Source organism: Nanorana parkeri, unplaced genomic scaffold (genome assembly GCF_000935625.1).
Source record: "Nanorana parkeri isolate BGI_ZX_2015 unplaced genomic scaffold, ASM93562v1 scaffold2569, whole genome shotgun sequence".
Classification (NCBI taxonomy): Eukaryota; Metazoa; Chordata; class Amphibia; order Anura; family Dicroglossidae; genus Nanorana; species Nanorana parkeri.
Window position 1 is genome coordinate 53,121 of NW_017308837.1, and position 11,033 is coordinate 64,153.

General features: G+C 44.7%; 1 protein-coding gene across 1 annotated transcript; it reads left to right on the forward strand.

Moving 5' to 3' along the window:
- Positions 1–573: 573 nt before the first annotated feature.
- On the forward strand, positions 574–1,592 carry LOC108801941 (the record flags this gene model as incomplete). The annotated part of the gene is made up of 2 exons (XM_018573847.1): positions 574–914; positions 1,031–1,592. Coding segments are annotated over exons 1-2 (903 nt in total), but the record flags the coding sequence as incomplete, so codon positions are not given.
- Positions 1,593–11,033: the final 9,441 nt, after the last annotated feature.

Genomic DNA, 11,033 nt, shown 5'->3' on the forward strand with positions numbered 1-11,033 from the left:
ACCATACCAAACTCCTTCTTATGCTGTGTCCTCTCCTTGCTATTACCTTGGGCACTAATTGAGGGACCTAATATATTGAGGGTCATAAAGGAAAGTGAGCACTTGGGGAGGGGTCGAATTTATTAGTTACAATCCTGTTAAAGGAGAGGAGAGTGGGATTAACACATTGTGTGCTGACATGGAGCTGACAGGAAATTATGAATTACATATCAGATATAAAAAAAATATCATTACATCTGTTAAAAATGTATTCAAGTACCTTAACTATTAACAAAAATGTAGTTTATTTGTGGATCACTCAGCTCTATCTGTAAAAATAAAAAAGTCAAGGCAACTGGACTTGCTGTATTCTTCTTGAAGACGTTTCACTGGTTATCCAACCGGCTTTCTCAATTCAGAATGACTTGTACAAAAAATTATATGATACTACATAAGGCCCAGAAACAATTGCTAAATGAACGTGTATGGCAGACCCATTTCACAGTTGATGCCTTAAAACATATTATCAATCAACTAGAAGGGAACCTGATTTTTCAGCTACCTGCTGATATTTGGAGGACAGTAACAGATTTCATGGTACAAGCACAGCTAGCTCAACACACTAAGGGCAAGAAGAGGCAACAGAAGAAGAAGTTCTCCATTTTGTTATCCCGAACTGGAAACAGCCATACTAGGGAGGAAATAACTTGGAGGGAGAAGGAGAAAAGGGGTAAATTGCAGAACAAAGAGGAATGGGTGGAGAACCTTTCAGACAGGGTTCTCACCCAGCCCGAGATGGATGTCCTTGCTAAAGGGTTGAATTTCACAATCACACCAAGAGCCATCCCTGTAGTGGATATTATCTTAGCCACTGAGGCCTCGATCCACAGTAACAAAGTGTCACAGGGTGAGGCTGAACAACTTCGCCTAAAAGTGTCTGTAGCCCTGGCCAGTGCCAAACCACCTCCGTCAAACCTGACTACACAAGTAAGGAGGGTGATCACATCCCTGAAGAAAGACAAGAGTATCACCATCCTGCCTACTGATAAAGGAAGATTCACAAAGGAATAAAGGAAGAGGCCCTGATCACCTTCAAGGGAATTACACCCAGGCATTGGTTCAGATATGTGGATGAGACTTGGGTTAAGATTCACAAACAAGAGTTACAGGCTTTCACTGACCATATCAACTCACATAACATCAAGTTTACGCTGGAAGATATGCAAAACATAAAACTGGGTTTTTTGGATTGTTTAGTAACATTAGAAGAGGGAAGGAGGGTGGAAATAGAGGTCTACCGAAAACCAACACACACGGACCAGTACCTGCTATTTTACTCCCACCACCCTTTAGACCACAAATTGGGAGTCATCAGAACTCTACACCACCAGGCAGAGAAAATTCCCACCAGAACAGAGGCCAAGATAAAGGAATTCAAACACCTCAGGGGGCCTCTTAAAACTTGCGGGTATCCAGACTGGGCTTTGGTCAATACAGAAAAAAGGAGAGGAAAGAATGCAGAGAATACCAGTGAGGGTGAAAAGCATGACAAACGGAAGAATTTGGTCATCCCGTATGTAGCTGGGGTGTCTGAGAAACTCAGAAGGGTTTTTAAAAAAACATCACATCCCTGTCTGCTTTAAACCATGAACAACATTGTGTATGCAGTTCAGTGCAGTGAGGAGTGATCAGAATTGTATGTCGGTGAAACAAAACAGCAGCTACACTAGCATATGGCACAGCTTAGAAGAGCAAAACCCTCTGGTCAGGATTCGGCAGTATACCTACATCTAAAGGAAAAAAGGTCACTCCTTTGAAGACATCGCTGAATTCATGCTGACATTTGTGACGGACTCCCTGATACCCCGACTGGATATGTTCCCTGGGTGCTGGAACCAGAAGCAAGTGAATATAGCATGGGCTTACCCCAAGAATCAGGCAACATTGACTTTGTAGTGGAAACATGAACTGGTTTATTGAAGAAAGCACACAGAGTTTAGTGTGTTACATTGAACAGTTCCCACCCCTAGACAGCCGGGTGCCACATTGGAATTCCTTAATTAGATGAGAGCTTGATCACATCAACCTAAACAATGGCCACTCCAGAGAGCCTGCTGCCTTCACAAAATTACATTTAGCAGAGATGATATCCAAACAAGATGGAAGCCCGGATGGTTCAAATCAAGTCAAATAGTGACCTGCTCTCTCTCTCTAGATAAAATATTAAACAGGAAAACACACAAAGCAAACAAAGTTCTCCAGGGCAATAAATCTCTGCAGCCCTAGGTCTGTCACAACACTGTCCTTCCTTCTGGAGGGTGCAACGTTTGTTCCCCTTGTTCCCTGTGTCTGTTGTAAAGCAGCCACTACTCCAAGCTCACTCCTGTGATGTACTACAATCTCAATACAAATTAGTAAACTAAACGAGATTCGTCAGCATGAATTCAGAGATGATTTGAGGATTTACAGTTGAGCGATACACAAATAAGCTAAATTTATGTTAATAAGTAAGGTACTTGAATGCTTTTTTTAAGATTGAAATCCTGAGTTTAGTGTCACTTTAATATCACTTGATTTCATCACACACTGGCTAGGTAGAGATAGCCCTAGTGCAGGGAAAGGTTCCAGATTAGCAAGGACAGAACAGAATATTCCTGGAGACTACTGCAAGTGTTGGGAAGGACCCTGTTCCACCCTGTATATGGTTTGGTGCATTCTTGCATTCTGTATCTCCAGCGCAGCACCCTGTGGTGAGGTCACTTTATGGCAGCAAAAGGTACCGCTTTAAATAGAACTCCTTAACCCCTTCATGACTGAGGCCTTTTTTTTAATTTTTTGCACCCAGGTTATATTCCATATTTTAGGCCTGGAAATTACTTAAAACCCCCAAAAATTATATATTTTCTGAAAGCCAAGACCGTATAGAATAAAATGTTTGCATATACAAATGTTTATGTTGCACGATATTAGCGCAACTTCTTATCAAACCCCAATATTTAGTAAAAAATGTACTTAAATGCCCCAAAACACGATAAAATACCAATTTTTTAAATACAATATAAAAGATGAGGTTACAACGAGTAAATAGATACCCAACATGCCAAGGTTAAAAATTGTGTGCTTCCGTGAAATGGCAACAAACGTCACTACCCCAAAAAGTCCATAGACAACGCTTTGAAAGCCCCCACAGGTCATCAATTTAGAGATACCCAAAAATACTGGCTCTAGAATTATTGCTCTCACTCCGGCGTGCGCTGCGATACCCACTGCGATAGCGCGTTCGTCGTTTTCATACATAGAAGCACCCGACGCGTGTTTACGTGGCGACACGCATGCTCGCAGTGGCGGGGGACTTTAAACATTTCTAACAAATTATTTTTAGATTTATTTTATTTAATTTTAAAAACTTTTTTTTTTTAAACTTTACTTTGATTGCTAAATCCCATAGAACGGGGAGGGGATCGATGAATGGAGGTTCGTCCATCTCTTCCCCAGCTCCCCGCAGACACCACCGAAGCCAGCCCCGGGCCCGTAGGAGGGGGTGTCGGGCGGCCGCTTCACGGGACTATAGAAGTTTAACCAGAGTCTGTTTAAACAGCCCCGATGCTGGAGACGTACACTGTCAGTCACAAAGGGGTTAAACACACTGTCACCTGTAAGATCTGCCTGATTGAACTGCCCTGTGCCAGAACTGAGAAAGTGCCATATTTTTCAATATGGTTGAAAAATCTCAGTAATTGGATATGCAGAGCCCAATAGCAGGGGCACACACATTGGGATAGCGTACGCAGGAGAAGAATCAGGCACAGATTCCAAATACGTGGTACAAAAGGTAATTCCAATAATCATAGTCAAATGAAGCATAAGTTCAGGACAAGCAGCAAAGGATCAAACTTGATAAACGAAGCACAGGTCAGGTAACGGAATTACATGGCTAGCAACTGGAACACACTGTGGATAGCTCTGAAACAGCTGAGCACTTTCTCTCTGCAACCTTGCAGCTTTATAGTGATCAAACAGGAAGTGATGTCAGGAGGTGTGGCAGAAGGGATGTGGATCCTGTCTATAACAGGAAGTACTCCAGTGCTGCCATTTTGATGTAAGGATGCCATTAAATATGTGCAAGAGGCCTCACTATTTTAACACGAGGAAGTTATAGGAAACAACTCACTGACAAGAGTGCCAATTACCGACATGCTGCGAGTGCGAGAACCCCCGCGATTGATACAGGTAAGTTGAGAATTGTGACAATTCTTCAATATTAAAAACAGAAAATCCGAAAGAAATATTGTCTCATCTGGTCCCTTTAACCAGATACTCTCCCCATTTTACATAAGTAAACACCAGTGTATGTGACCTGTACATAACCCCTTCTCCCTCTGTGTTTAACCTGTATACGATAAGACTATGCCTTTTATAAGTTGCACTACAAACAGTCACCGACTTTGGATAACTCATGGTTTAATCTGAAAGCTGACAATAATCTGCCTATCCTGGTGGTAGGATTGGATTGGTAGGTTGGATGACCATTCAGGTCTTTGAACAGACTATTGAGCTCATTGGGGCAGTAGTGGCCCAAAATACTGCTTCCCAAAACGTTTCAGTGTAATGAATGCCCTGGGGGAATTAGATATTGCATGACTACTTAAGGAGGTGTCTACTAAAAAAAAAAAAAAAACCCTTTGTGAGCTGACTGTCACAGGGTCAACTACAAAGACTTCCTGACTCCTGTCACATCCACCAGATGCAGAATAACCAAAAGACTAAAAGGGTTCCACCTTGCCATTGGTTGACTATACCTCCCCTTGCAAGAGATTGTGTGTCCACTTCTGGTGGGAGTTAGATGAAAACTACAAGAAACCACTGTCACAATAGAGTCAACACGCAACCTTGAACTAAAAGGCAAGTGGATTGGGGCCAAGACTCTGTCTATAGTACAGTGGGGAAGAGTCTCAGTAGAACTTACAAATTTGGGAACCTCAACTGCACAATTTCCCTCTCAACTGATAATGGCATATCTTTACTTGGTGCCAAAGAAATGCATTACCACTGCCTGCCCTGACGTAGAGGCCACATGTGCATCCCTGCAGAACTCCAATTAAGACTTGAAAGATCCCTGCTTTCTACAGTTGTTGGAACAACTCGCTCACCATACACAGAAGATGATGCAGCTACATAAGTTAGTCCTAGAATATATGTTTACATGGAACAGATGGTAGAAGTCCCAGATCTAATAATCCCCAGATCTAATAATATCAAATAATACAGAGCTGATTGCAAACAAAGCAACTCAGGGAAACTTGGGTAACAGCGACAAGTGACAACACTAAACTTTAAAAAGGAGATGAAGTGGGGTTGCTTTAAGGTTATACAAGGCCGAGGGTCAAAATTTAATTTCCTGAGTGTAACGAGCCCCTGCTCGCTCGGTTCCACTCTCCCGGCACTCCTCTGCTACTAATGAATCAGATGTCAGACCTCAACGTCTGATCCTTCGATCGTCAGATAATCCGGGATTCGAACTACAGCTATGTGCCGTTCGAATCCAGCTCAGAACAAACACCAGGCAGGCTGTATGTAAGTTCCAACAGGGATCTGCTTTATTGAATGCACACACACACTTTTATACACAACAGTTTGAACAACCCGCCCAAACCAACACCTTCCTATTGGTCATGCAAATGAAGGCTTGAAGCAGAGTCAGCAGGGATTGGTCCGATAACTTGAAGGGGAGGGCTGATATGTGTGGCCATGCAAAGGAGGACTTGAAACAGGGTCAGCAGGGATTGGTCCGATAACTTGAAGGGGAGGGCTGATATGGGTAATGACACAGAGAAGTCCCACTGTTCCCTGCCCCCTCCCTCCCCCCCACATCATGTAAAATAAAACAATGCCCCCCTTTGCTTGCCTTTCTGCAGGGAGGAGGCGAGCAGGCACAATCCCTGGTGATCTAGTGGTGATTAGTAAGGTCTGCTGCAGACCTTACTAATCACTTCGTTTTCAGCCGGAGTTCAGTGAAGAGCTGCAGCTGAAAGCACAGACAGCCCGGCCAGGAGCAGCTGCTCCCACATGTGAGGCTTGCGGTCTGTGACTCTCCAAATTCGAGCAGGCGAGTGGAAATTTTGAGCCCAATACTAAACAATAGCATTAGCCAGTGCATACCATTGGGCAACAAAAATATAAAAATAACAGCTAAATCTGCCTGTCTGAATCAGAATGTAAACAATAAGAAGAAACAGGCATTTAAAATGGAAAGGACAGCACTGGCCTTCCATAACTACAAGGAATGCAATAGAAAATGTAAAAGTTAAATCCGGGCAGCTAAGATAAAATATAAAAAAATGATTGCCACAGTTAGCAAACGAAATTTTTTTTTAATTTCAATACATAACTAATAAAAAGGTAAGAAAGGAACAGGTGGGTCCCATAAAGGATGAGAATAGGAGGTTGATTTAAAAATGAAAGGGAGATGGTCAAAGTGTTAAATGCATTCTTCTCCACAGTATTTACTAGGGAAAGCGACAGGTTTAAAGAACACAAGAAGAACCTGTGTAGCACTGGGAGAAAAATACTACTGTTATTGATGGAAGCTAGGGTTCGCCACTCATTTAATGTGAATAAATTCTCAGGACCAGATAATTTGCACCCATGGGTGCTTAAAGAGCTAAGTACGATAATAGCTAGGCCATTGTTCCTAAATTGACTGGGAAGGTACCAGCTGACTGGTGTAATATTGGTGTAATGGTGTTGTACCAATATTTAAAAAAGGTTTGAGATGTGTACCTAGGAATTATAGACCAGTCAGCTTAAAATCCATAGTATGCAAGTTATTTGAGGGTATGATAAAGGACCATATTCATGAATATGCTGATGGGCATGATATCATAAGTGGCAACCAACATGGCTTTAGAAAAGACCGATCATGTCAAACCAACCTACCTTCATAGAACGCTATGAAGAGGTGAGTGGCAATCTAGATGAGTGAAAGCCAGTGGACGTACTGTACCTTGATTTTGCAAAAGCATTTGATATAGTACCTCACAAACTTTTAATGTACAAGCTTCACTCTTTGGGCATTGATGAAATGGTGGATAGAGAAAAAAAAAAAAAAGAACTGGCTAAGTGTCCAGAGAGTATCAGTAAATGGCTAATTTTCCAACTGCTTGTAACCTTCTGAGCAAAGGGTTCTCTATGGATCTCAACTGCGGATAGCTAAATCGCTGTCAACTGTCAACTGTCCCCGGAAATTATGGGCGGTGATCAGTCTGCAGTTCCTTAAACTTATGCCTATTTGGAGGGAAGGCGAAGGAGGAACTGCTTTACATCATGCACCGTGTAAGTAGGTTATATTTAGGCTTCGCCACAGGATATTCACATCATACCCTTGAAGCGTATAAGGGGTTAAATTAAATAATAAAAAAAGACAAGTTGTTGAGGAGATATAGTCAGTAACCAGTTGGGAGCGACCTAATATTCAGGCCTGGCTTGAGGAGTCTCCTCAGTTAGAATACTACTGAACGTTAGCAGATAGTTGAAACTGATTTTCCCTATGGGGTACCCAGGATGATGGGTTTTATAGTTTCTCGTTAGCATGTATGATATTCCCCAGACTCCCGGACTCTGATAGCACTGGTATATCGTGCACAAATGGAGGCGGAGCAAATACTACCTTGCATTGGTCCCTTCAGTAACATGGATCGCTGGGATTTGTAGTACCTTTTCCCATAACATACAAAACCTTATGATGTCTCACTTCAGGAACTGATTCCATGAAACATAGTGTGCAAGGAAATTCACATATAATTTGTAAATGGTATCATCAAGTTCATCCCAGATACAAAGGCTGTATAAACCAATAGCTGGAACCAGTAGTACTACACGCGCCAAACAATAGTAGGTAATTGCCAGAGTAGTATCACTAAATTTGCTACAGCGGTTGTCATCAGTACTTGCGGTTTGGAGGCTGGAGGTTCGCCCAGGCTGGATGCAGGGGATCCCCAAGGGTCCTGGCGGCAGCAGGTGAGTCTCCCCAGAGGTGTACCTGAGAGTGCTTGGGTGCACAGGCAGGCAGGGTCCTGGTTGCATTGTGGGTCAGACAGGAGGATTGCTCAGCGCCCAACTACAACATCAATAGGACACTAAGCAATCAAAGAACCCGCGGTTTTGAGCCGACAGTTCGTGCGTGAGGGGGCAGAGCTATGCAGCGCTGCGGCGCTGGACGTCGGCAGACTCCCTCGCTGGATCGCACGGAGGTGAGTTAGGGTTGCCACCCATACGGGTTTCACCCGTACAACCGGGGGTTGGAATCATGTGCCCGGGTCTGTGGCCACCTCCCGCCCGGGCACATGATTCAAACATTACAATGCCGCATACCTGCATTTCTTGCGGCGGACGGCGGGTGGCGCTGTCTCCTGTTCCTCGACTCTCCCTCCCTCCTCTGTTTCCTCCGCGGCTGTAGTGGGAGGAAGTGACATCAGGGAGAGAGGGAGCCGTGAGGGACGAATCTTCCTCCGACAGCCAGCCAGCCAGCAGGGGTGGAGAGCAGCGCTTTCGTCTGGCAGACGAGTTTGGGGCCGCCCTTCTCATCTCCTCAGCGACCTGTCATCTCACCTTTGAAGAAAAGCAGGTATTTATTAAATAAAGGGGGGGGGTATCAGTATTGCACATTAAACATGCCCCCCAAAAAATGTTTTGTGGGGGCATCTTTTATGTGCAATAGTACACATCAAGGATACAGGCAGGGGAACAAAACCTGACACAATTTCTTTATAGGTGACACAATAGGAAATGAAGGTCGGGGACACAGATGTTATGCGATATATTTTAATACACACAAAACAAATAAAACGTATGTTTGGTGTTCTACTTAAGGGCTTGTTTCCACCTGCCCGCACATCTACCGCAATGTCCCGTGCCCGGAACGCGAGGGATCGCCTATATAAAGTCTCCCTGCACTCGGGGCGGGACGGGGGCGTGGCAGTGCCATTCAAGTCAATGGCACTGCAGACCCGCCCACAGTACGATCAGCCGCACAGTTACGTGCGGTAATAACCTTCCCATGTGTTCCAATGCGGTGGGATCCCAAAAAATCGTTCATGCGTGATTTTTTGCGATCCCACTACACTGGTGTTATTACCGTGCGGTGTTATTACCGCACGTTCCTTCGCGGCCGATCATACTGTGGGCGGGGGGGCATTTCTGCAGTGCCATTACCTTGAATGGCACTGCCACGCCCCCTCCTACCCCAGAATGCAAGGAAACAATATATATGCAAACCCTTGTGTTCCAGGAATGGGACATTGCGGTAGACGTGCGGCTGGTGGAAACAGCTAATAAATGCAACTTAGTAAAATAAAAAAAGGACATAATAGAATGTCATTTCTATTATGTCCCAGAAAGTGCTTGTCTTAGGAATGACAACTACCAATCAAATGGATTTTGCAGTAACATGGGATCTTGGTGCCGGTGTGCTGGAGACATCTGTATTGTTGTTCTGTTGTGAGCAGCGCCATCCGCAGTCATTACCAGCACCCGTTACTTTTGGCATATCTGGTAAGAAGTGCGGCAAGGTATATGGGTACTGCTTTATACACTTATCTACAGAATGCATATCTGGGGACCTGTGGCATACTGGTAAGTTGTGATTAACTCAAATGTCGTTTATTCACAAAATACATGCATAGTGTATACTTTACAAACAAATTGCCGTAAAGCGCTATAGTGTTCGGGTTTGGCCTGAAGAAAAGGTGGCAACCCTAAGGTAAGTCTGTTACAGTGGTCCTCAGTTGGCAGTGGTGTTGTCTTGGGTTCTCAGTTGACAGGGTTCTGTCTTGAGGCAATTTGTAGGGTAATAAACTCGACAGTGTGATGAATCGCCGGCTGCGTTCCGGCGTGGAGCGCAGCCGACGTCAGCACAGTGACATGTAACTGCGGCGCCGCTGTGCTCCACGGTGGAACGCGGAAGTGGTGTGAGCGGCGCGAGGCTCCTCCCACCCGCACTTCCACGAATACCTTAAAAATCGGTTTGGGGGTATAGCAAGGTGTTCACTTATCACACCTGCTACCCCTGAACGCCGGTAACCCCACCAGAGGACTCATCCTCCAACCTGATCCTGCCTGAAGCCTCCACAGGAGACCTCCTGCAAAATGGACCAAACCTGGAGCCCCACCAGAGCTCTCAGCCCCCTTAGCCCCCAGCTAAAGCGCTCCCTGCCTGGAATACCCACCTCAGGACGGACGTTCCTCTCACCTGGCATCCGTTGCTCTCGACCCCCACTCGGAACCGCAAGTACCCTCCTGTTATAGAGAACTGTAATATAACTCATGTGCTTGAATATATGTTCTAGTGTGATACATCTACTACGTTACCACCAGTTATAACCTACCTAGCAGCTTGCACTTTCATTGTACTGGACTGTAGCTTAACCTCATACTGGGCTCTGCCGTGCGTACATTGTACAACCATTGTGGCCATAACCTCTGGGGGCTTATTCTGCTTGATGCTGCTTATGTATATACCTGCAAGCGATCCATTGTAAGGTATGAAGTAATACCTTTCCCTCTACTCACTAAATACTCAGGGACTACCTTCTCCATTCTAAAAGAAAACAACGGGCTCATGATGTCAGCAACTCCTAACTCTCCGCACTAGATTGAGAGTGACGCCAGGAGTTCCAGACTGATTGCCCTCATTTAACTCCAGTAGAGTTTCAAGTTCCGCAGCTGGGGTTCACCCTCCCCATACAAGTCAGGTGCTGACAGACAGAAGTCATAGAAATATTATAGGAAGATCTAGATAAAATAAGGGGGTGGGCATCTACATGGCAGATGAGGTTTAATATTGAGAAGTGTAAGGCATTTTATAGTGAAAAATACAGTAAATAAGGCAAGCAGGGTATTTTCATGCATAAACAAGGGAATGTACTGTAAAGACAAATCCAAAATTCTGCCCCTGTACAAAACACTGGATCGGCCACATCTTGTGTATGCGCAGGGCTGCCATCAGGGGGGTACGGCCTGTGCTAATGTAAGGGGCCCAGGCGGCTGGGGGGGGCGGG